Below are 25525 nucleotides of genomic sequence, written 5' to 3' on the forward strand. Positions count from 1 at the left end.
ACAAACTTATAAAAATCATATCCAAAATTCACACGGACAAAATTATACTGATTGTCAACTGTGAATGCATTTCATATGCTTGACATGATACAGGGAGAAGCCTCCAAAGGTAAAGCTGCCACTGGCTACACAAGTCTTAAGGCTCTCCGTCTTTATCTGGCCCACTACATGTGACATGAAGCTCTTTCTCATTTAACAAACTCAGTTCAAGGCCAAATGTCGTCTCTAGGAGTTTATTCACAAATTATTTAAATATCCTGGTGGAAGGCAGAGGAAAAGCGAGCAAACACTGAATTTAAAAAACACAGATATGAGGGAAAGACATCTGGCCCATGTACTGAATGCACTTTCATGTTGCTTAAAGTAATCATATTTATTTATGGTTTTATGATTTATAAAAAAGAAATTATGCTGAATGTGTTTTGTGGGAATTACGGAATATTGCTATTGCTATCCTAGTTTATTATTTTCATATCTACATGGCTTAATTTCAACATAAACAAATATTTTAGAAGAATTCTCACTAGCATTATCACATCTCTTCCTTTCTAGACTTAATGAAAAAGATCTGTTCTTCAAGTCCCCTGATTTTCTTATTCTGGAGTAATTCTAAATATCATGGTATGTTAAAGACAACTTTTACTGTAGAACAGTGACTTTAGAAAATGATCAGCAACTATGAGTGTTTAAGCATTTAATGAAGTGATGGCATTTGGAAATTGTAGTAGTTGTCAACTCCAAATATTCACCAGCAATTATTATTATGGCAGTTAGGATAATGGTTTTATTGCTTTCACCAATGAAGTAGCTATGTATTCCTGTACCTATCCAACATATCAACCTGATACAGTCTCTACAACAGAGTTTTATTAATAGGTAAAAATAAGGTAAATATAACAGCAAAACACATAATTAATCTAAAACAAAATGCCCCATTATTTCTAGACTTCCTACAGTATAATCTCTTAATGAGAATATCCACATCAACAGGGTGACTGTCTTCATTCAACCTACTCCTACCCAATCACCCCAGCTTTTTGCCTCCACTCTCATCTATACCTTAACTTACACCTTTTTCTGGTGTAAAACTTGGCACAGAAATATAATATCATGATTGTTTTCAACCTGTGAATAGTCATCACATAGGTTAGCAAGATAGAAACTAATTATATAAGGAAAATTTAATTTAAACTAATACATGTAATGAGTTGAAGCAAAGCAAAAGTCTAGTAACTAAAAGGGAAATGGCATTCCCTCTCCTTTCTGGGCTTCACTGGCTGTAAAGACAGAGAAGGCTGGGATAAAGGTTAGTTCAATCCTCCCAAGGATGCATTCACTTAATGGATCTTTTTTGTTTTTTTTTTTTCTGGTACCGGGGATCAAACTCATAACTTTGCACTTGCCAGGCAGGTGCTGTGCTGCTGAGCTAAATCCCCAGCCCATCATCCCCATGGATCTTTATTAAATGCTTCCCATATACAGGTCATTGTGCCTGGTCCTAAGAATATAATGTGCACAACACACAGACCATGTCCTTAAGGAATTTGTAGTGGAGAAACAAAAAAATTGAAAAGCACTAATAGGCTTGAACTTGGTATGGTGTGGCAGATTACTCTTAGGAATGTGCCTATTCAAAAAAAAAAAAAAAAAAAAGAATCTAGATTCTGTATAAAACTACTTTTTTGTGTATTGTTGGGCTTGTACAGGAAATACTCTAAGACACACTTTCCTTCCCACCCCTCAAAAGAGAAAAGCAGCCTGAAACCAGCAGGATGAGTCATGAGCAGTAAGCAAAATGAAGCCAGAGTTGCTTGCAGGAAAAATACCACCATGTGCCAGGAGACATCTGGCAGAGGCAGGCAGAGCCACGGTGTAAGGCGTCAGAACCTGTAGCGTTGTTGTATCTGTACATGGCCCTTACGCAGCCAGTCTTCCTGCAGCCTCTTCTTTAGTCCTACAAGTAGCCAAGGGAAGCAACCTGAGTGAAGCAGCTGAAATCACTGCTACAAACAGTTCAAGACCTGTGCTTTATCAAGAAGCACCTTTTTCTTAAGGTCCAGGTAATATTTGTGCATTTAGAGAAAAAAGAGAGGGAACAAACTCATAAAGTAACAGCTTAGGCTTGACCTATAGCCCAACTTGGGCTTAAGTTTGCCCACATGTACATCTTGAGAGTACACTGGTGCTTTGAGCGGAGACTTAGGGAGGAACAGTGTGTAAGCATCCCCATCAAGGACTCCCTGGACTGTCCTCCCTGCCCTGGGGGCAGGATCAGGCTGCTATTCCTCTTCCTTACCTCATCTCCATTTGGCAGAACCTCTTTCTATACTCCATGGTTTTATTCCCTTGTTTTTATAAATTTATTAGTATACATTTGCAGTACATAATGATTACATTCATCATGTGGTGTTGAACATATATATCACATCTTAACTCTTTTTCCATCCTACTTGTGTCTCTAACATAATCTACCTTGTTACACTGGCAGCCAGCTACATGGCAGGGGCCTGGAATTCAGTTCTCCCTTCAACCTCAAAAGTGAACAGGAGTTACAGAAGCAAGGAAAGAGAGGCTCTGTGTTAGTTATTGTGTGACAAGGTTACATCAAAATCTCACTCTATGCTTGTTAGAACCATCACCCATTGTGGCAGCTACTTTTTCATTCCCAGTAAAGATAAAATGAAATCCTGAGAGCTATCTAGGGGCCTCACTCTCTCTGCCTTACCTGTGAAGTGTGCAAAGTGGTTTGGCAGCATGATTTGCATCCCAGTGGAGGGCTCCTGTCATAGGTTCCCCGTGGGTCAGTTTCCTAAGCCTTTCCACTTTCCAATTCCAGTTCTCATCTCACGAGTCACTGGAGGGGCTAACATGCAATGCCTTTCGGAGAAACTGAAAGGAATGGAACATTACTGGCAGCACTGTCAGATATTTGGACAGTTAGAATCTGGATTGCTTTAGGAGGACCCTTACCTCTCCTTACTCAATAACCCTCTACCACAACAGCAGCACAATCTCACTGAAGGCAGCCTCCAGAGCACATCTTCAGAGCAGCTGTTACCCCTGGAATCCACATGCCAGTCTTTCTGTTTTGTTTTGTTTTTTATTTTTTTTTTTTTACCAGTTTGATACCTTAATTCATTTTTGGTACACATGAGAATAAAATAATGAATGAGGCTGTTTGAGCCTCCGTGTGGTGGGAGTGCGCCAACAGCATCCCCAGTTCAGTTTATGAACTTCTGTAGTCTGGAGGTCACAAAAGAAAGACCTGCAGGGCACCCCTGATGTCAGTCCAGCACCTGGAATTCAGAGCAATGGACCGGGACCTTCTGCTGCTACACCGCATGCTCGGGAACCAAGGAGATAAGCAGGACACTTAAAGAGGGGTAGGAAATTAAAGAGAAAATGGGAATTAATACAAAAAAATGTGATGGAGAATAAAATGGAGGTCATAATTGCATTCTTCTAATAAGAGTTGTACTGAGGGGAAGTTGCTTCTGAATTTTCAAGTTCCTTGCTGAGCTAAATCCCAAAATATAAGTTGATAGGAGGAGAAAAATGTGATTTCTGCTATATATTAATAGTCACTGTAAATTTACATATGTAGTCCAAAAGAGTATATATCCCCCAGGCCAGGTGATCACAGCTTGTTATATACTGTTACACAGACATATTTTATGCTATCCATGAGTTTCGTTACAGGCCTCTGTGGCTTAATGACAGGGACATATTCTGAGAAATACATTGCTAGGCAATTTTTATCCTCATGTGAACATCGTGACTTCCTGAACCTAGACAGACTAGATCAGTAACCCAAGGTGACCTCTTGAAGCAAACAAGAGACGTGGAAAACATGAGATGCATGAGGCTGCTGCTGGCATGTACGGCATACTGATTTGCAGTGATCTTCTTAGTGTACCCCAGATGACAATTAGAAGCAGAGTGTTACATACTATGCACCTTTGCATGTGCTCTGTTTTTATATGGCTGGCAGTGCAAGTTTGTTTACACCAGCTTTGCTGCACACATGTGAATAAGGTCTTGTGCTTCGACCTCAGGATGACTGTACACTATATGACAGGAGTTTTTTAGCTCCAGTACAATTTCAGGGAACCATCCTTATGTGTGTGATACATTGTTGCACGAAGCTGTGTATGATCATATTTGCATGCTCTCCAGGCAAATCAATAAAAACACATAAAATATAAATGGGGCTCAACATGGAGCCGAACCAAAGTATTTAACTGCTTGGCACTGCTTGTCCACTTCAGCAAACACCCATCACAGTATTAGCAGCAGCACATTATTTCGGTCTGACTAATGTAGTAGAAGGGGAGCACCACCAGGACAGAAGCTGTACAGGCCAAAAGTGAAGGCTTCAGTTTCTTCCCTTTACCTGAAACAAAACATCTGCTGCTAGTTACTAACACATTTAAAAACTGCTGAGAGGAAGAAGTTAACAGTAATATGAAGACAGAAAGTTTTGTGGAGGGCTGTTTGCCCTGTCCCTCTCCTATACATACGAAATATAACCAGGAAACTGCAGTGTATCTGTTCAACTGCTCTGTATTTACATTCATAATTTATTTTCTTTCTCCATTTCATTTTTCTCATTTTGTTGTTGTTCTTCACAGAACACCTTTCTATGTATGGGTGTTTTAAAATTCTGGTCAGAACTGGTAGTGGGAAAGGAGCTGGGGAAATAATGGAGATGCCAGTACTTATGTGACACATTCACAAACCCCATGAATTTTTAATGAAGGAACAATGTCCACAATTAGATTTGAAATGAGGTTTTCTTTGTGGGCGCTCTTATACTAAGTGGAGTGTGGGTAGATTTTACTTTATATTCAGTAAACGATACTGATGCAAAAACACTACGATTTAATAGAAAATAAAAGTAAATTGTTGATTATTCACAGCTCTTTATTTCTTCTCCTAGGTTCAGAGAACTGTGGCAATTTTAAAAATTGTATTCTGTTTTATTTAAATGCCATGTATATGCTAGACAATTCAATGGCACAGAAAGTCATTTTCAGTCATGATGTAAAGCTGTCCTTTCACACTATAGGGAGATGTTTTTATTTGTTTGATTTGTTTCAGACTGTAAAAATAACTTCTAAACGTAGACCTTTGGAGAGAAAGTTATTGAGCTTCTCCACTTACAAACTAAGGCATCTCAAATGATCAAAAAATGTAATAGTGGAGAAAACAGAATAGGTAATAGCTACTCAATTTGTATTGAGTCTAAAGCTTAATTCTCATCTTCAGATGGCTTCACAGGGCTTCAGTGTCCATCATAGAAACATATGAACAGCTTCCCACCAGTCTCAGGTGGTTGGTGAAGCTCTTCACAGTTAGGCTCCTGGGCACTTGTACAACCTCATTTCTTATAGGTTCCTCCTCTCCTGGAGCCCAGGGCTTGTTACTCTTCCTTAGCCTGCCAACCATGACCTTGATCTTCACTTGGTCACTGTGCACATGGTCTCTGCAGATGCCTGTAAAATGGTCCACTACCTTACCAATCCCTGCTGTGGGGAGATGTCCTCCTAGTGGAGGACTTCACTATTGTCTGTCTGATATAACGATTTGGGATATCTTTGTCCTTCCACCAGCCTTGTTTTTGTCCATAGGATTTCTCCATATCCAAGATTATACAGCACATAGCTATTTCTTTGATAAGTTAGTCTTCCATGAGGGCAGGCTTATTTTAAACTCTCAAATGTTTTTCTTGCTAAATCTCTATCAGCAAAAGCAGTGCCTGGTACTTAGCATATATACAAACCCTCTCTCCCACACACACTCAAGTTCATGAATAATGATTGTGAATGAGTATATGTGGATGCATAGATGCACTCATATACATACTATGTTGATTACACCATTTTATTTTCTGTATTTCTGCTGCTTGAAATCTAGGCCTTCCAGGCACTGGAGAGACTGGCCCTCCCAAGGCTGGCCAATTCCCAGAGACAGCAAGCAACTGCCTGGAGGCTGCCTTAAAAAGGATCAACCAACTGGAGCCTACCACCAACCACTTTCTTTACATGATGCTCACATACTGAGCCAAGAGTCTTCTGTGCTAATCATCCCAGAGCCCTGAATCAAATGGCTGGAGTCATTCCTTTACTCCAGAGCTTGCTTAAACTATTTGAACTAGCCCACCCTAAGCCCACCTGCTTTCATGAATAAGCCACAGAACGGCTCTTGCCCGCTCACAATTCCTCACATCTCCTCTCCCTTGATACGAAGTCTGTCACCCAGGATATGTCCAGCCCACTGGTACAGCATGCTGTGCACTCCCCTCCTCTTGGGAACTGAGTAACTGTCTCTTTTAAAGTGGCCTCATGGTGTGCTGGCCTCACAATACCTAGATAATAATACAATAATAAAAACTATATTTTAAAGTACAAACACACAAAAAGGTAAGATGACTCAGGCACATGAAATACACTGTACCATTAAGGAAATAAAATATAATTTCACCAGGAGTAACAATTCTCATTAAAATGCATACACACTATGGAGTTTGGATGATGATGTGTCCATGTCAGTTCACAGAGTAGATGTACCTCTGGTGGAGGAATTCATAACAGCGAGGTCATATGTGTCTAAGGGTGGGAGGTATATAGGAAACGTCTGTACCTTCTGCACAATGGTGCTATGAGTTTAATAACGCTCTCATCTGCCTTTCTTAAAAAACCAGCATACTCATACCCTTCCCAGCTATTAGTTTTAGGTCTTAAAAACTTTTCCCAGCATTTCATTTTCAAAATACTAGACCTTGCATTACTTGTTATAAAACTGACATGTCTACGATATCATAATCAGCTATGCCCTCATAGAAATATGCCCTCTTTGTACGACAAAGTATAGAGATAGCTGTGACTTGAAAAACCTGTTGGGCATGGTAGCATAGGCCTGTAATCCCAGTACTCAGGAGGCCAGCCTGAACTACATAGCAACGCCCTATCCAAATAACCAAAAAGAAAAACCTGTTTGTGCTGTGTTCATTTAGAATGTTAGAAGAAAGTCAGTCTATCCTTTTTGATGAGTTGTGGGCTTCTGTTGTGGTTTTGTGAGAAAACAGGGAACAGCCGTACTTCCTGTTGGTTGAATGGGTACCAGATCCCAGGATTACATGGGTGCTTTTGATCACCTTAGGCACTTTTCTGATATGAACAGTAATGATTATGTAACAACAAAGACCAAATATAAAACAAAAAAAGTTTTAGCAAGCAGAGGTTGTTAGAATTCCAGTATGTAACAAGTTCTTCCTGTTCATTAATTTTCCAGATATCCTATATTCTTAAAGGAGCATCATTCCCATGGAACTCAGGACACTTAAAATATGTAACAGCATGCTATTTAAAGCTAGCTGTCAATGAGTATGTACTAAGCAAATTGAGTGCTACTATTTTTTGTAAAGCTCTTCACATGAATAAATACTACTGATGAGAAACAACCCCCAGCATATATGTATACTTACTTACTGATTCTTTTTAAATATAAGGAAATAATAAACCATGACCATAATTTTGTAAATTACAGCTAATTCTAAAAGTAATGAGGACATACTTGCACTACCTATGGCACTTACACTGATTTTCCACACATTATAACTCAGTTGCTTTCTTTTTGTTCCAAAAACTAGAGTTTATGTTGTTCCACGGCCCATTGACCAGATGTCTTACTGCTCTCTGCTGGAACACACCTCCAACAGGGCTAAGCTAGGGCCTAATAGGGGTATAGCAGCCACTGAAACTGATCCTGGGAAACTGACCTTTAATATACTCTCATAAGTAAGCTCTGAGGAATGTGCTGGGTGGTTACCCATTACTTGCACTTGGAAAGGACAAAGGCCCGAGGCCAGAGACTTAGCAGTAGGAATAGGCCAGAAAGATATAAAGATGTCCACAGCAATGGCCAAGGGATTTCTAGAATGAACTGGAGGGAGTGTCTACCACGTTGTTTGCTAACCTTGGTGGTAGAGCCTTCACGGGATTTGATAGCTCACGCAGCTGTCTTCTTGGAGTTGTATTCACGCCACTGCACTAACTTGACAGAACTGTTGCCAACACAGTCACTCAGGTGACAGCCACACACTCCGTGACAGGAATGCTGGACTCTGCTCTAGGTCTTAGTAAAAATAAGATAGTAGTTTTCAGAGAAATCTTAAGACTGTGATTATGCACTTTGAAAACATGCTTCCCAGATAAATGCAAGGGTTGAGAACTGACATCAAAGGAGGCAAGCCGGTCGTTCAGTTTTCCTTTCTGATGGGTGGTGCACTCTGCCCTCTACACACCTCAGCCCACGGCTGTCCCTTGAGTCTGCTCCTCCTTCACTTCTCCAAGCCTCGCTCCGTCTAGGCTTGCATCAAGAAGTCCCCCTCTAACATACCTCACAAGATCAATTCTTACTCCTGCAAACTCCAGAGTTCCCCAAGGGTGGTATGTCAGAGGACTTCATGTGGATCCCCAAATCATGATTTTAATTTTTAATAGTCATATTTGCTTTGAGGCATGTGAAATTGGTGTTTCTGTGGATTTAAAAAATGGTCAAATATTGGCAGTTTCTTATAGTTCAACCTAATATATGTTATAAAGAAATATGCTAAAACAAAATTCTAGGATTTCACTGGTATTACTGCTTAGAACAAGCCTAAAATGGTTAATTTACTGAGTCATATATCAACAAATAACAATATAATGTTTTGATGCTACAGACTGAGCAAAACTTAGGTTTGTATTCTGAATCATGGCACAGCTGCATTCTGTCCAATAGTGTTCTATATTTCCCTAACATGTCTCACTTTTTATGTGTGTGGTTATTTATTTCTTTGGATATTTATGTATTTGTGTTTCCTCTTCAGCTAGTTTTCCAGACATTTTGAGGGAAAGGGCAATTTGAATTTAGTAACCTCAGCATAATACCCTGCACACATCATGTAGAGTCAAAATAAGGACTGGTCTGGTTACTTGGTCTGGTGTCCTTTATTTTCTACTGTGGCTATTCTAAAAGTAGAAATTAAAGGAAGAAATTTGATGGAGTATGTTGCTTTGGTCAGGAAGCCTATGACCTAGTGCAGCATGAAATACAGGACCCCCCTGTCACATTGCCGGTTGGGAGACTCCTCTACCATGACTCTGCACAGTGTTAAGAGGTAGTATGGTCCAGCAGGCAAACATAGGCTGGCAATCTGGACATTCTCTTTTGCAGCATAATGTGCACTGCCTCTCTAGTTCATGAGCCCAAATGACATCGCCATGCACAGCTGAAAAAGAAGAACTATGAGAAGGCAGTTCCTCTGGTGATTGCCTATTGCCACCTCTCTCCTCTAGCCAGCCACTGACCACTGCAACCACCTGTTAGTTCTTTTTAATATCATCCATTAAAAATGATGCCTTGCCTGGACTTTGGAAATGCATAGTGCTAATTATGACTCATAGGCTTAAAAAAATAAACTAACAGTACTCATACCACCTACCTACCTTGTTTCTGTTTTAAAAACAGAGAAAATGTCCACATGGTGTTGGTATTTTGGAAGCTTTTGTTAAGCATTTTTTAACATGGTAGTTAAAAAGCAAAATTCTGCTACTAATTATTTACTACTTCCACTCATAAAATGATGGGTCTCCATAATATGGTGGTGATCAGTCACTTGATGTTGAAGCAGATAATATTAAAGCAAAGTGGTTATTATAGAACTGTGTGCTTAAGGGAGATGAAATATGTTATTTTTATCTCAGGTATCAGGGAAACACTACAAGCAGCAGAATATGGGCCGAGTCTCAAAGGATAAAAAAAATCTCAGTGGAAAGAGAGAGGGTGGGGGAAGTGGCAGGCAGCTCAGGCTGGGATGGGGAATACAAACGTGTGAAATCCCCAGAGAGCATTGGAGGTTTTGAAAGGATGGAGCTGCCTCTCTATTTCAAATTTTAGTGAAGTTATTCAGATCATACTGGTCTCTGTGTGTATATAATGACAATGGTAGTTTTATTCTTTAAAATACTGTTTTTAGAAAAATGTCAAGGGATTTAAACTCATGCTTCCTAAGTACAATGTTTTTTTACATAAAGATGGTGGTTTATCAACTAGAAAACTAAAGTGAGCCTCTTTATAAGAGTCTGAAAAGATTAGGGAAGTCTTGGCAATATAAACATGCACTTACCAACTCATGAAATGCTAAAACTAGGGTCTACCATTCAGAGAATACAAGAGATCATTTTAGTAGAAAGAAAATAAAGCATGTTTCTTTACAGTATAAAAAAAGAATCTCCAGAATTCATTATCCAAGAGACTAAAACAATACACAAAATATTGTATAACTTGAGAGGGCTTCAAGTAAAGTCACAGAGGGCAGATTTATAATGCTTTAATTAAACTAGTACAGAAATGGCAGGTCTCTGTTCACAACCTTTAGTGACAGGGAGGAACTATACAATAGCCTTCCTATTGATGAGTTGCAAAAACAGTCAATAACATGAAGATGACAAGACTCTTAGAAGAAAGTTACTATACAGTCTAGAGTTCATAATGGTGAGGATAGAGAACATTAATCCTAATGGGCTTTACTCTACTGATGAACAAAAACATTTTAATTTTAAAGTTTAGAGACATGTAAGTATGATATGAACACTTAACAGCTCTGATAAGTATAAGTAATAAAAATAAAATTTTAATCATATAATTAGATAGTCATAACCCCAGTAAAATAAAAAGGGACAACACTATACAAATCAGTCTTCACAAGAACTTCTCTGATGAATTAAGATTCTAAAAGTATAAGTAATAGAAGTAAAGATACAGAAGCGAAGGCAGTCACAAATGTGTGGGAACAAGTCCTAGAACACTGGAGGGCTAAATCCAGAAGAAATGGGAATCAGATATTTTGAAGCAAATGCCAAAAGTAGTATACAGCATATATTTTAAAAATATCAGAAGAGAACAACAAGGAAAAATGGCCACATATTTGGTGAACACCATTAACAATACATAGCAAGGAAGACAGAATTGTTCAGTTCTCACTTTTTTTTTTTTTTTTTTTTTTTTTTTGGTTTTTCTCAGGTACCGGGAACCGAACTCACGACCTTGCACTTGCCAGGCAGGCACTTTGCCGCTGAGCTAAATCCCCAGCCCCTGAGTTCTCACTTTGTGAGTATTTTCTCTGCCAGCAACACATCCATTAATTGGGAAGGGGAGAATAAACATCAACATGGGATTTCAGCTGGCTCTGGGGGTGGGAGCAACGAGGGGGAGGGCATCCTCAGAACAGGCCAGCTCAAGTCCTAATCTTGGGACCAAAGTAATGTGACACTGGGGTACATGCTTCCCACTTTCTTCTGTCAAAAATCTGAGTTTGTAGGAAGTTTACCAGGGTCAATAATTTGATCTTCAGAAATTAGTACAACTATGGAAATGGTATATTATCTCTACTGGAATTCTAGAGAATTGGTATCAGTTTTCAGATGACGACATGCTGTCTAGGGAAACAGATAAAGGACAAGGTGATCTACTATACTAGATAAAAAGCAAATAGAAAATATGGACTAGATTAGTTAAGTATTACTTCAAAGAAAGGGATGAGCAGTTACAGAGTACTGTTTTTTAATCCCATTTTCCATTCATTCAATGAATATTTAAGGACTACTAGACAATAACATTTTAGGTTCTAGGCAAACAAGACACTCACATTAAGGAAAGGAGGCTGAGATAGCTAGGTCAATACACAGGCAGGTATGTAGATAAATGGGTAAATTAATTAAAACACAGCTTGATAGAAACAACACAGAGGAAGAATCAAATTTGCCAGTGATGATGATTTCAGATTTTTTTGAAGGATGAATGAAAGTTAAAGTTGGTGGTAGTCGGGAGACTACAAAAAAATTAAAACATGCTCTAGGCATTGGCAACACTATGATGAAAAGCACGTAGGTGTGAAAAGAGTGCATAGAAAGAGTGTTTCTGTTTGGCTGGAGTTTATGGTGCAAATGGTGGGGAATGATGCTGAAAACATAGGCATTGCTAACAAGTTTTATTCTCACGGGCAATGGGGACTTAAGAGTATTTTAAATTGGGAGTGACAGGATAAAGATTGTAATTAAGGATGATCATTCTTACAGTGAAGTGCAGAGTGCGTTTTACAGGGCGAGGGTCCACCTTTTTGGAGGTGATTATTAGAGGCCCAAGCAGGAGAAAATTGGCAGTAGATGGGGAAAGAGAACAGGCTTGGGAGAGCTTCTGGGGCTGGAACAGACAAACCTGGGCAGCAAATGGAACAAGGAGGGGAGAGGGAGTATGTGCCCAGGGTGGTGGTGCAAGAAAGGTAATATTCAAGAACTGTTCCTAGGTTCCTGCTCAAGGCACCTGGTAGATAAAAACGAGGCATAGTCAAGGCACAAAACAGGTAGAGGACTAGTTTATTTCAGCAACAAACATGATGGTTCTATAGCGCAATTGAATGCTTTAATACTAAACTTATATAACTTTCAAGAGCACATGTGTTTCCAGGTGCTACTTCCTTTTCTCTGAGCCACAAACCAGGCCTGTGAGCCTGGTACACAGAGATTTTCAACATGTGATAGTCACTAAGACCACTTGGGCAGCTTTTTACAAATACATATGCCTGGTCTCCACCTGCAGATTTTGCTGTAGTGGATCTCCTGTGAGGTTGAAATGTTTCTTAATACAGCTCCAAAGGGAACTCTGATGGGCATCAAACTTCAACAGCCACTGTAGCATATAGCCAAAAAATAACTGTTCTATAAATCAATTAGAAGAAAGCAGAGAAGGCTCCTTGAAGTTTTTCAGGAAAAAGCTGTTTGAATTTCTATACTCAACAGTGTAATACTGGGTAGTAATTTTACAAGATAGCCTTTGAGATCTCCCCATCTTACGGGTCCATGGATGTGATGTTGCAGCATTCCTGCTTCTCCTCCTCCTCTTCTTCCTCTTCCCCTTCCTCCTCTTCTCCTTCCTCCTCCTCCTCTTCCCATCTTCCTTTCCCTCCTTCTTCTTTTTGGAACTCAGTACTAAGGGTTGAACTCAGAGTCTCCACATTCCCAGCCACTGCCCACCCCACCCATACACTTGTTTGGTTTTTTTGAGACATGTTCTCAATAAATTGCTAGCTTATCCAGGTTAGATTGAACTTGCAGTCTTCCTCCCTCAGCTTCCCAGAGTACTGGGAATACAGGTATGCACCACCACTTTCAGAGATCGTCCTTATATTTTTTATGTTTTTGATGACTATTCTTTCTCATTCCAACTTGTTCTCTAACTTCATAATTTTTTGTATTTATAAATAAAGTTTACTTCTCCTACTAAACTGAAGTTTCATGCAGGCACACATTCTGTTTCTTTTGTTCTGCTATTGTGTATTTGGCAAGCTAGCCAGCAAAACACTATTGTTCCATAATAAATTTGCCAGATTTTTCTTGTGACAAATTTAAAGTCACACTGCATCACTTTCAGTATGCTTACAGGCCTGTCCAGGAGTATGATAGACTCAGAAAATGGGTTCAAAAATAATAAAAAAGAAAAGCAATAGGCAAGACATTTATATGTATTTTAACCTTGAAATATCTATGTAAGATATGTCAAAATATCAAATTAAAAATATGGACTCGCTATTAAAGAATGAAACAGGAATGGGTGTTTAACCTAAAAAATATAATTTAAAACCTATTTATATCCCTTGTTTAGTTCTAAGGAGCCTTAACCACAAACCTGACAAATCTGGGTCTTTCCTGTCATGTATATTTAATGATCAACTCTAATGATTACATACAAAACCAATTTCATGAAAAAGATGAGATGGCAGTAGATCCAAAGGGTATTCTAATGAGGCTATTAAAAACATGGAAAGAGTGGGACAAAATGCTTATGAGGAAGGAGCCCAGGGACCATATATATTTCTCAAGGTCATGCATGCCCTATAACCCATTTAGGCACATACAGAAGTGTGCTTTCCTAAACCTTGAAGCATACCTGAGGCCAACCAAGGTGACACTCAAGACCAACCAGCACTGGTGACTAACTGCAAGAGTCAGAAATGTTAAAAAGAATCTGTGTTGTGATTATTAATATGTTCATAAAAGCATATTGATAAAATTAAACACTAGATAACAGTGCTTACTAAAGTATTTAACTTACTCTTGACTTTGTTTTACTGCCCCAAGATTAAATGTGAGGTGTGTTTTTATACAAAATAATTATCAAAATCAGAATTATAATTTCTCTAACAATTTTCAAGCACTTATTATCTGCTACCTTATGCACATACGTCCTCTCATCTTATTCTCACAAAAAGTGTTAATTTACCAAGCAGGAAGCTAGAAACCAGAGCAATTTTACATTATGTGTAAAATGGAAATACAGTAAATAGCCTTAACTATAATAAAAATCACTGAAGTATCACTTTATCCAGGTGAAAATGTCTGTTACACTTATAAGGGTATATTTTTCGATAAAATATTATCAACCACAATCATCAAAATGATGAAGAATACTATGTTCTGATCAATGATATAAATTGGCTAAGGAAAATACTGTTTCAATTGATGAACTGAACAGATCATGAATGCAGGAATAAGATACACCTAGATTACATAAATTATATAATTTAATCATGACAGATATCAGACAAAATCCAAATCAAAGATAGTTTACAAAATAACCAGTATTCTTCAAAACTGTCACAGACTTAACTGATTGAAGAACTGCATTATTGCTTTCTGCTAATTCTGGTGTATTTAGGTCATCATTCTTAAGATGATTCATCATTACACAGTACTGAATATATAAATACAGGCTTAAGAGTTCAGAATAATAACATATTAGGTATAGGATATTCACTATGTTCTATAGTGTATGCTTGTTTTTATTATTTGGAATTTTCCCTTAACAGTTATAATCATGAAAAGACTCCCTATTAACTAAAAACTCCAGTTAGTTGATTAAGAATAACATTACATTAAGTGTAATGGAGGCTAAATTTACACATTATTTCTTAAAAGGGCTGTGTGTTTTTGCAACTCAGTACCTTACTTTCACTTATTAGAATGATCATGCTTACTTCCTTTGTCAAAAGAGGAAAGATGACAGTCAAGAGAAGCAAAACAAAGAGAAAGGGGACAGGAGGAAGGAGAGACAAGACTTACCTCCAAGCACATTTATTAACCTGGGGTGACTACTACATGCTCCAGATTAGAAACAAGAACTCTGCTTCTGAGTAGATTTTAGTTTTTAATCCAGTGCAAGAGGTCCTATGAAGCTCTTGTTCCTGGAGGTCCTGTCCTGAACCTCCTTGCCCTGGGGCAGGACTATGGGCCTGCTGGTCATGGTCACCTTTGGGTAACTACATTCTCCAGCCATCTATGGGACTCTGTGTGTCCTGATTTCCAAGGACACGTAACAAAACTTGGAGGAGTTCTCAAAATGAAATTAAGCTTTTTCTCTTTAAATATTTTAGGGGTGAGAAAAAACACAACGAATAAAAATATTTTTAAGGCAGAAGTAGGAGGGGGAATATCTATGTTTAAAATAAATTTCTAATAAAGATCAACCTTGTACCTAATTAAAATTGGGTGAGGCATATATGTTGATCCAAATCTGATGCTCAGACATGAGAAAGATCTCCTAAGAAATTAAAATGCCTAGATGAGGGGAGGATCGAACAGAACAGGGCCCCAGAGCCTCTGCACGTGGAGTTAAGCCAAGCATAGATGCCCTGAGTCCAAATGATTCTCAAGCTTTTTCTGTGACCTCAGATTAGCAGGGTATTAGTGTAGGCAGGTCTCAGCTGTCCATGGAAATGAAAACACATTTTAAAAGCTGTCATTTGAATTTTAAAGGTACTCAACATTTCTAGTATTGTTTACTGGAAAAGGTCAACACTAGAGCGTTTTATTTATGCACAGAGGAACGTCCATCTAAAAGCACTAGCCTTCCCACATGACATACACTGAGGATGTGTTTAATATGTAGTTCCAGGGCCAAGAATATTGTTTTTGAACTCAGTGAAATGCATTATTAAATGACCTCTGCTGTGCCCACCACCAGGAAATAGAAATAAACAGCTGTGACCCTGCATCCTGAATGAGCAAGGACACTGGTGCACTGACTCATTTCTTGTCAACGTTAAGGACGATATCCCCAAAGCCATATTCTACTTCACAGATCTCTCCTAGTGTATTTTGGTCAATCTAGGAAAACAATAAAATGAAAATATTTAAGAAAAACACATAAAAAACCTCCAATCCAGACACAATATTTTTAGTTCTTCAGACAATATGTATCTTCCTGAGATTTATGTCTTGTGTCATTTTTCCATGTCTTGAATCTGCATGAGCATCACATCAGCATCAGTTCTTGCAAATCAAAAGCATAATACACTGATTCTTTCAAGTAAGACTTGTGTTAAAATTATGAACTGCTCTTCCAAATGACTTTTATTAACTGTACTAGAAATAATATATAATGCCAATTTTATCACAGTGAGAGGAACTATTAACTTCAGTAAGCCAAGGATATCTGTTGTATACATTAAAAATCTTCTTAGGAATAAGTACAGTGTTTCAAATATACTATGGGAAAGCATGAAATTAATGCCAGGAGAATTTTGGCTGGAATAAAGGAGTGCTTTTATTATCCTAGGGAAAATCCCACTCTATAAAAGGCAAAGTCTTTGACAGCTTCAGAAATTATTCATTCTGTGTAAGTATTCTTCACTTGAAAAATATTTTTGTAAGCACCCCTTTTAGTGTATTTTAATATATAATTTGATTTGTTGATGCTAGATTTACACACAACTTTTCCAGTGTACCTCTCTTGCTTAAAGCAAAGTGAATCTCTGACAGAAATTCTGTCCTATTCAAATGCAGGGAGCAAATAAACAGCCAGTATTCCCATATACATGGCTATATATGTCTTGCTTTACATAATATTTTCATATTAAAAATAAAAATATAAAAAAATGTAAGTCTTCAGGAAATTTCAAAAGACTCTGACTTTTAAATTATACTTTTATTTGACACATCTTCCAAAAGCTCAGAACCCTTATGTTAAATGAGGTGGTGTAGATATAATTTGATCCAGCCCTATAAATATGTATAAAATTCCCAATGTACCAGGCTCTACACAGATGATGCAAGGTCAATCAGGCACTCTTCACTGTCCCTGTTGTCTCCAACTGGTTGGCAGAATATCTATCTATCTGTCTATCATCTATCTATCTATCTATCTATCTATTCCTAGAGGAAAGGATGTTTTCTCAACAGATATTACTCTCACATGGAGGATCCTAGAAGGTTTCACAGAAAACAAACTACTGGCCCTTAGAGAAGGAATTGAAAATGCATGTGCAGCAGTCTCAGTGACCAAGGTTACCTAACCAGCAGTTTGCCATACTAATAAATGTCTGGAAGCTAATGTCCACTATTTTGAGCACCTCTTGTAATTGTAGAGGCCGAAGGTAACTTGTATTAATTTTATGATGACTCAATAAAATTAGTATTAAAATATTTATACAAGTCTTTCTGAAGTGTGTGCACAAGTTTTTGGTGGACTCTATATATGGCTGGCTGTGGTACACAGTACTAGAGAGAAATGTGATACCCTGCAGGTGGAGTAAGATACCCAGGCAGCACAAGACAAAGAACGAGGAATCTAGAAGGAGACATGGGCACAGGGAGGGCAGAAGCTCAGCAAAGGAGGTGACATGTGCGTTGAGTGTGAAAGAATGCATGGGGTTAGATCAACAGCGGAGAAGCATTCCACGCAGGGAAAACGAACCTGCTTGCACATGACTTCTTCAAATTACACTTTTTAAAGTGTTTTATTTAAAAAAAAATTGTTTTCAATGTGTAACATAAAATAAAAGTCTCAATCCAGATGATTTCTTTCTCACTAGTCTGTTCTTCTCTGAGAAACTCTGGATGTTTAGGAAAATGAATAGAATGCAAGGACCTAAGTGCCTTTGCAGACACAGAGGAAGAGAGGATACTATAGCAATGGCACCCAGAGGCGCGTTGGCCTCAGGGGCCTGTGAGTGAGGAGAGTTACCACCACACTGAGAAGCACACTGCAACTTCATGTCTTTTCAGTCTGCTTAAGATATAAGTTACAGCAATCTTCTCAAAAAAGAGTATCTGCTAAAAACAGTCTCCAAGGTTGGTGCCCTTTGTCCTGGGACCTGCCAGTAGAAGAGAAACAGACCCCTTTGCATTCAGCCATTACATCCCACCAGCATGGGGAGCGGAGTCGAAGGTGGCTGCAGAATGCACATCTGCATTGTGTGCCTCTTCTGCTACAGCGGTGGGGATAAAGGGAGTGATCACAAAGTCCCTTGGGCACAGCCAGAGTGGGGAAAGGACAGCTGGGAAATCCCTTGTATTTCGCTGGGTTCTAGACAAATGCTGGGGGTATGAGTGGCTCAAACCTCCTAGGATTCTAGTGCTTCAGCAAAAATGGCTAGTATTTATCTGTAGGGACCAGAAAAAGGACACAGTGTGACCTGCTAACTAGATGTGAGGTAAAAAGGTAAATTTAAGTTAGCTAAAAACTTGTATTTTGCTTATTCACATTTTATGAAATTAAGTCTTTAATGTTGGTATTTTGAAAAACATGTATGTGCATGGAATGAGAAAGGTAAAAAAATGAAGTGCCTCAGTTCTGCAGAGTTTTACTTCTTTCAAGAAATCTATCTGTAGAGCAAGTTGTAGTAAGAATGTAAGTAGGAAGACACCCTGAAGAGGCAACTCTCGTACTGCTCTCCTTATAGAGAAGATGGCCCCTTCAACCCCAAGGTCGCTGCACTTTTTCCTCCCTGGTGTGCAGCCTTAAGGCAGAGATAGGATTGTTCTGGGTTCAACAGAGTGGAGTCCTGGCTTCCAGTTCTGGGTCTGCTACTGCCTCAGAGTGAACTTGGGCTGGTCACAGTTTCTTAGGTGAAAATGGAAAATAAAGGTTTGGGTCAGACCATCTATAGCTGTTTTCTGCTGCAACTTTCTCTGATTCCGAGGAAATGTTTTCCTCCTTTGGATTTTGTATATTTAGCTTTTCTAGAGTCACTGTCATAACAACAATGCCCCATCTAGTGTCAAAACAGGGAACACGGTCCAAGAGAATGGAGTGAAGAATGACAGTGCATGCTGCTGCTACCTTCAGGCTCAGGAAGGCAGGTTGGAAGCACACAGAGTCAGGGGATCTATTATTTCCCACTGACCCAACTTGGGGAAGTAAAGGTTTTTTTAAAAGACCATATTTCACAACTTTCACGTGTGACAGACAACACCAGTGTAACAGGACTTTTTATCAAGGCTCCATGGTGCCATCTTTTCTGTCATTTTTGCTGGCAGCTGTCATCACAAACATAAAAGAGCCTCCAGGATGGGCATAGGGGTCAAGGGCAGCATCTTCCTGACTGATGATAAGAAGAGACTTTGGGTAAGGCCATCCCCAAGGTCAAGTGCAGGCCCCTCCCTGAGATTCTGGCAGCAATAAACCTCACTGGGGTTGGAATCACTCAGTCCCCCCACTTTTCATCTTTTTTCTCTAAGAACAGCATCTCCATCTGGTTAACGTCTGACCACACACTCTGAGAGCTTGCTGGATTCCACACCAGCTTGGCCCTCTTCTCACTTCCTGTCATCTCACAGAAAGAAACCAATGGCAGAGACTGAGGTATTCACTAGGACAACACAGACATCATTGCAAGGATCCTTCTTGTGTGTCTGTTCTATGCTTTTTTTCTTTTTACATTAAGTGCCATCCAACTTGATTAAATGTTTTTATATTGCCATATAAAAGTTGCCTCATTTTAGAAGTTACCTCCCTCTCAGAACCCAGGTCAGTTTGCTGGAATATTTGTGTAGTGTCTACTGTGTGCCAGACACTGTCTTAATGATGTCTGGGCTGAGAGAACAAAATAAGCCCCAACTCAAGAAATTCTCCATCACACTGCCAGTACTGCTCAGCTCTGTGGCCTGGATTACTGGTGCACATTTTACTTCCTATAGCCTTAGTTCTTAGTGGCTAGGGGCTATCTGTTTTCAACCATAGAGGCTTCTTCTGGTCGAGCCCTTCCCTGCAGTTCCTTCTCTCTGAGTGTGCCCAAAGGTTGCCAGGTCTGACTGTTTTAACAACTCACGTGTTTGTTAACCTTCACTGATCCCTTCTGCAATCTCCATCCTTAGTCCCCCCTCTGCTGTTGCCTTTAGTCAATCACATGTAAGTCTACCACTTACTAGCCCCATCCAACTTCTGCCTACCATTCAGCCTTGGCTTATAATGTTCCTTGACTGTAATCTACATCCCCAAAATGGCTCAGTTCTCACCTGCCCCAAATTTCTTGTATCTCCTGCCTCTTACACCCTCATATTCCTACTCCATGACTTTTGTGTCCATGCTGAGGGCAGTGCTCTCTTGGCCATAGGTTTGCAGGAGGGTCTCTGCTCAGGCCTCTGGTCAAATCTCACTCTCATTCAAGGTCTGTGAACTCGAATAACCTTGAGTACAAATATTAAATCTTTTAAATAATAAATTGAAAATATTAAAGATAGAACCAAATAATATAAGCTTCTTCAAGATAAAGAAACTGTTTCAAATAAAGTTAAGAGATTATCCAGGCAGAGTGATGCAGCCCTATAACCCAGGTATGCAAGAAGCCAAGGAAGGAGGATTGCAAGTTCAAGGCCAGCCTTGGCAACTTAATGAAATTCTGTCTCAAGATAAAAATAAAAAGAACTGCAGAGGTAGCTCAGTGGTGTAACACTTATCTATGTGTGAGGATATGGTTTCAGTCCTCAGTACTGTGAGTGAGAAGGAGAGAGACTGGTTGGACCCTGAAATTTAAATCTTATGGTCTTCTTGAGGACTAGAGTGTGGGACTCTACTGTATAGGTATGGTACACAACAAAGAGGCTGAGACTCCCACCGGACAGTCCCTAACATGCTTTCCCATCCAGTCAGCCCTTCTGCATCTGCGGGGGCCCTTTGGATTTGGCCCATGATGCAGGACACCCATGTAGATGGCTACTCATTGATATATTAAAGTAGGAATCTTGCACTACCCAAGCGTCTCCCACAACTGAAACATACTTGAGCATTAAACAGTCAGCTATAGGTCTCTTTATGGTGCCCATTATAGCTGACATCACAGTTGGAGAGTAACAGGCTAAAAATGCCTCATCTTAGTGAGTAGTGTAAGGCTACCTGTTTAGAACATTTGTTCATTCATTCATTCATTCATTTCAGTAGTTGAAGCTGTGTGGAGAACCACTCAGACTGCTTCAAAGCTCAGGGGCATCTAAGGACAACTGAGGATGTGACCTCTCTTGTCTAGCACAGGCGCACAGAGGAATACAGTTATATAACCATGACTTAGTACAGGTAAACATGCATATGCGGTTACAGCACTATGTAAGAATGTAAACACAAGATAACAATCTGTATAAGAACCATACAATAAAGACGCAGGCAACTCTCACTCTTGCTCTGGTTCTCTGCTCTGCTCCACGCTGCCTGCTGTTTCTGATGTCTTACACATGTGTGTTCTCTAACCTTGGGATCTTACCACGAAAATCTCCCTAGGACCCCCTGAGCAGGCCAATAAGCTGTCATAAGTGCAGTGAATACTAAGGTCAATCAAGGGAATGTGATTTTCCAAGTATTACATCAAAATATATTTGTCCTTTCAAAATTTAGAGCATACACTCTTGAAATATTTGTAGCAATCAATGCTTTTAAGTGAATTAAAAACAATAAATAGATATCGAAATGTTTGGCCCCATCTGTGGTTCCTGACAGTCATCCTCAGAGATAAATTTTCACAATGGATGCTCCAATTAAGACAGTAATACTTATTGTAAGGTAAACCATAAATGTATAGCCACTTGAAACATTATTGAACAAATGTAATTTATGCTGCAGCTAGTGTACTGCATTTTAACACTGCTTTGATTTTATCAGCATTTGTCAATTAATCAACATGAACCTTGTAAAACATGTTCTCTTATTAGTGGGAACAGGCGATTGCTTGCAGACTTTGAAGGAAAGGTTGTTTAATAAGTTGCTAATTGTGCAAAGATAGATTTAAATTAAAAAGTAAACTCTCATTACTGTGGTACCTATAAAGGACTGTTTGTGTTTAACTTTGTCAATTTAAATGTGATCAACTGTTTCTTTTTTTAAAAAAATATCTTTCTCTACTAAGCAGCAGAGAAAGATTAAAACATAAATTCATCTAACTTCAGAATTTAAAATTTATTTTAATAGTCTTCTTGGTGTCATCTTTGCCAGTCCAGAGTTACAAGCCTCAAAGCTATGATTATAAACAAATGAACTATAAATGTACTTCACTGGTAGAAAAGTCAGGAGGAAAAGAAAGAGGAAACTGAGCAGCACAGATGTGCCATGCAGGGGTAGCACTCCATTTTCTTACATTAGCTTATTCTTCATTCTTCCAGAGGAGACATCAGCTCGCTACTTTTGACTCCTCATTCATTTTTAGTTCAGTCAGTGAGAAAGAAGCTGAGTCAAGCCCTCTCTGGGCCACCAGGCATCGACATACTTGTCAATTCTCCTGGCAACCAAGAAAGCACTGTAACTCAGCTGCATCGTGACCAACATTGTGCAGCCATCGAAGGGACATGACTGAGTTTAAAACAGGCACGTACCTTGGACAGCAGTTCCTACAACAGTGTCTGCAGGGCTGAATCTTGAAATTCTCACCATTTCAGAAGTGTAAGTTGAAGGAGAGATGGCTTGCCTTAGGACATTTACTGGAGCAGAATTGCGCAGTCTATAGAGATAATATTTGTTGAAAGGAGATGGGTCTTCCCTGATCCAGACTCAGCAAACCGTTTGCAGAGAGTCTCTTTTATAAGAGTTAGGAGGCCCAGGTTGCTCTCTGCCTGCTCAAACTGGCTCATCTACCCATTTCATTCCATTCTCTTCTCAGTTCCAAATAAGTCACTATTTCAAACACATTTCCCTAAGCAGATGCAAATACTCTTTTCCAGTGCCAGATTCCTCTGGGCAAATTAGGCTTCTTGGAAAAGGGTGAAGGAACAATCAAACAAAATACCTACTAGAGACAAGCCTATGCTTTCAGATGATGTTGTTATTTTGCAGGTTACAAGTCAAATTTTTGATTTTATGTGGCAGCAATGTTGAATCTGATAGGGCCAGGTCTGGTGAGCAAAATCCTAGTATCTGTAGCCTGAGTTTTCTTTTCATGGTCATAATAATTGGGTTTATTTTTTTATGGGAAGTAAACTGATGGTGATAAAACAATGCATGGAAAATTTCCTTTTCTAATATTTCTAATCTAAAGCTGCTAACCATGTTTTAATTTCTTAATAAACTTATAAAACAACTTTTATAAGGAAGAAACCGCTGTATCAGCAAACATGGAATATTTCTGAAATAGCTGCTCTTCATCGTTTTTTCCTTGAGTCATACAGGGAAAGTCTATTTTATGTTCCTTTAATATTTGCTTGTATTAACCTCAGCATTGGTGAACTCAGCTCCAGGTATCAAGATTCTTTCCAAAACAGAAGACACAAGTGGCAATATTCAAAGGGAAACTGCTTGGTAACATAATAGCTGTTTGCAGGCAGTAGTTATTTCTATTTACTTATTCAAAAATTTACTTATTTTTTTTATTTTAAAATTAAAAAACTGACAAAACAATGAAGACATAATCAAAACAACAAAAATCATACATGACCTCAAGATAAAATGATAGAAATTTACAATGGTTGCTACATTATATACTGTTATCGTCAATGAAGTTGTTCAGTCCATTAGACATAAAAATGTAAGATTGATCAAACAATCATATATACCACATTAAGAAGCCAAAGGGAAAAATGAATGGGTGTGGGTGGCAGGTTTGCATTTGTTTCCTAGATATCTTAGAATACTGTAAATAAGTTTGTGTGTTTCAATTCAAATGGTTCCATTATCTTAGAGGTCTTAATCATTTGTACTAACAGCTTTCTGAAGTGTTCAAAGCTTGTGCTTAAGGAGTATTATTGGCATTCAACATAGTCATACTACATTAGGCAGATTTACAGACTTATATCTTTGATCATCTTTACTTAAAAGTAAGTTTAGGCTGAGGAAGTGGCTTAATATTCTTCTCGTGTTTTAGCCTGTTAGTAGTGTCCTAGCAAAACACCTGACTCTGCTGGGCACACTCACATTGCTCCACAGGAACCTAAAATTTGCAAGGTGAGTGGCAGAGAATGTTCAACCAAAAATCTGAAATGGGAGCCTTATTTTAAAATATACCAGGGATTTAGATTTTCTTCAGGTATGATGAAGCCAACAGATCAGAAGATGGATGGTTATTAAGAAGGTACTGCAGTTGTTACTTACAGTTTCCAAGGGGAGAGGACCAGTGCCACATGGGAGAGGTATGAGATCTGGTCAGTAGCAAAGGGAGTGAGGGGAAAATGTAGAAAGAGCCTTTACTGTGTTTTCCCTGGGGAACAATGGGCAAGGCCAAGAAACCGGTTTTGGATTGGCTGGCTTGGATAATTGCAGAAGGCTTAGAGGTGTAAGGGTGCTTCCTAGTTGTCCAATACCTGGCTCTGTGGTGATTTAGGGCAAGAAGGCAGTGTTCTAGACTGCAGGACGCTGATATAAAGAAGTAAGACCAGGGATTGTCTTTTTTATACCAAAGGCAAAGTCACCAGCAAGTTGTTTGCTATCACTAGCAATTAGCTAATCCTGGGAGGGCCAAACCCTCTTCAAGTTCTCAAGGTCCCATGATATTAAAAACATCATCAAATATACAAAATTAAAATTACTGTAATTAATACATATTTGTCTGAAATATCACTGTAAGAGGGGTAAAAACAATTTCTTAAAACTTCACCATGCATAGCGATAACTTTGCAGAGTATTTTGCAAAATATAGATTCTTATTCATTATATCAGGCAGACATTGAAACTGTGCATTTCTAAAAAACTTCCTGTGAAGTTAGGCCCACACTCTGAAAAGTTAGTGATAAAATATCACGAAGAGTCTTCTCTCTGGCCACCTTCTGCAAGGGAAGGACAAATTTTTTATTAAAGCCGTCTCAAGCCGGCCACTGAGAGGCACCGAGTGCATATGTTTGAGCTTGTTTACCTTGAATAACAGCCTTCAGCCACTGGAAATTTTATTCCAATTGTATAGATAAGGAGATGGAAACTCAGAGTAGTTAAGTGACACAGGTCATGAACTAAATGTTAGAGGATATAAGTGTTTCTGGCCTAAAAATCCATTTTTCTTCCATCATAACGTAAGTGCAGATGTTCACTCTGATGGAAAACAAAAGGTCTCGGTTGGTAAAGGATTCATAAAATATTAAGTTCAGAGACTTGAACAGCAGTCATTTACAATGTGACTTCTAAAAAACAGGAGAAATTTGGACTGATTTTCTTTTTTTTTTTTTTTTTTGGTTTTTCTCCGGTACCGGGAACCGAACTCACGACCTTGCGCTTGCCAGGCAGGCGCTTTTGCCGCTGAGCT

General features: G+C 38.9%; 1 protein-coding gene across 7 annotated transcripts in view; it reads right to left on the minus strand.

Moving 5' to 3' along the window:
- The window catches only part of Enox1 (ecto-NOX disulfide-thiol exchanger 1), a 552470-nt gene that overhangs the window by 224000 nt on the left and 302945 nt on the right, over positions 1-25525 (minus strand). Inside the window, exon 1 of one of the 7 annotated variants that reach the window (XM_005409064.2) lies at positions 2726-2858. The exons of the other annotated variants lie outside the window; for them this stretch is intronic. Coding sequence (XP_005409121.1) covers positions 2726-2765 — 40 coding nt within the window. The 5' untranslated portion in view covers positions 2766-2858. Of the gene's footprint in view, positions 1-2725; positions 2859-25525 lie in introns of those variants that run through there. 7 annotated transcript variants of the gene reach the window in all.

This window comes from Chinchilla lanigera, unplaced genomic scaffold (genome assembly GCF_000276665.1).
Source record: "Chinchilla lanigera isolate Chin_1 unplaced genomic scaffold, ChiLan1.0 scaffold00117, whole genome shotgun sequence".
NCBI classification, from domain to species: domain Eukaryota; kingdom Metazoa; phylum Chordata; class Mammalia; order Rodentia; family Chinchillidae; genus Chinchilla; species Chinchilla lanigera.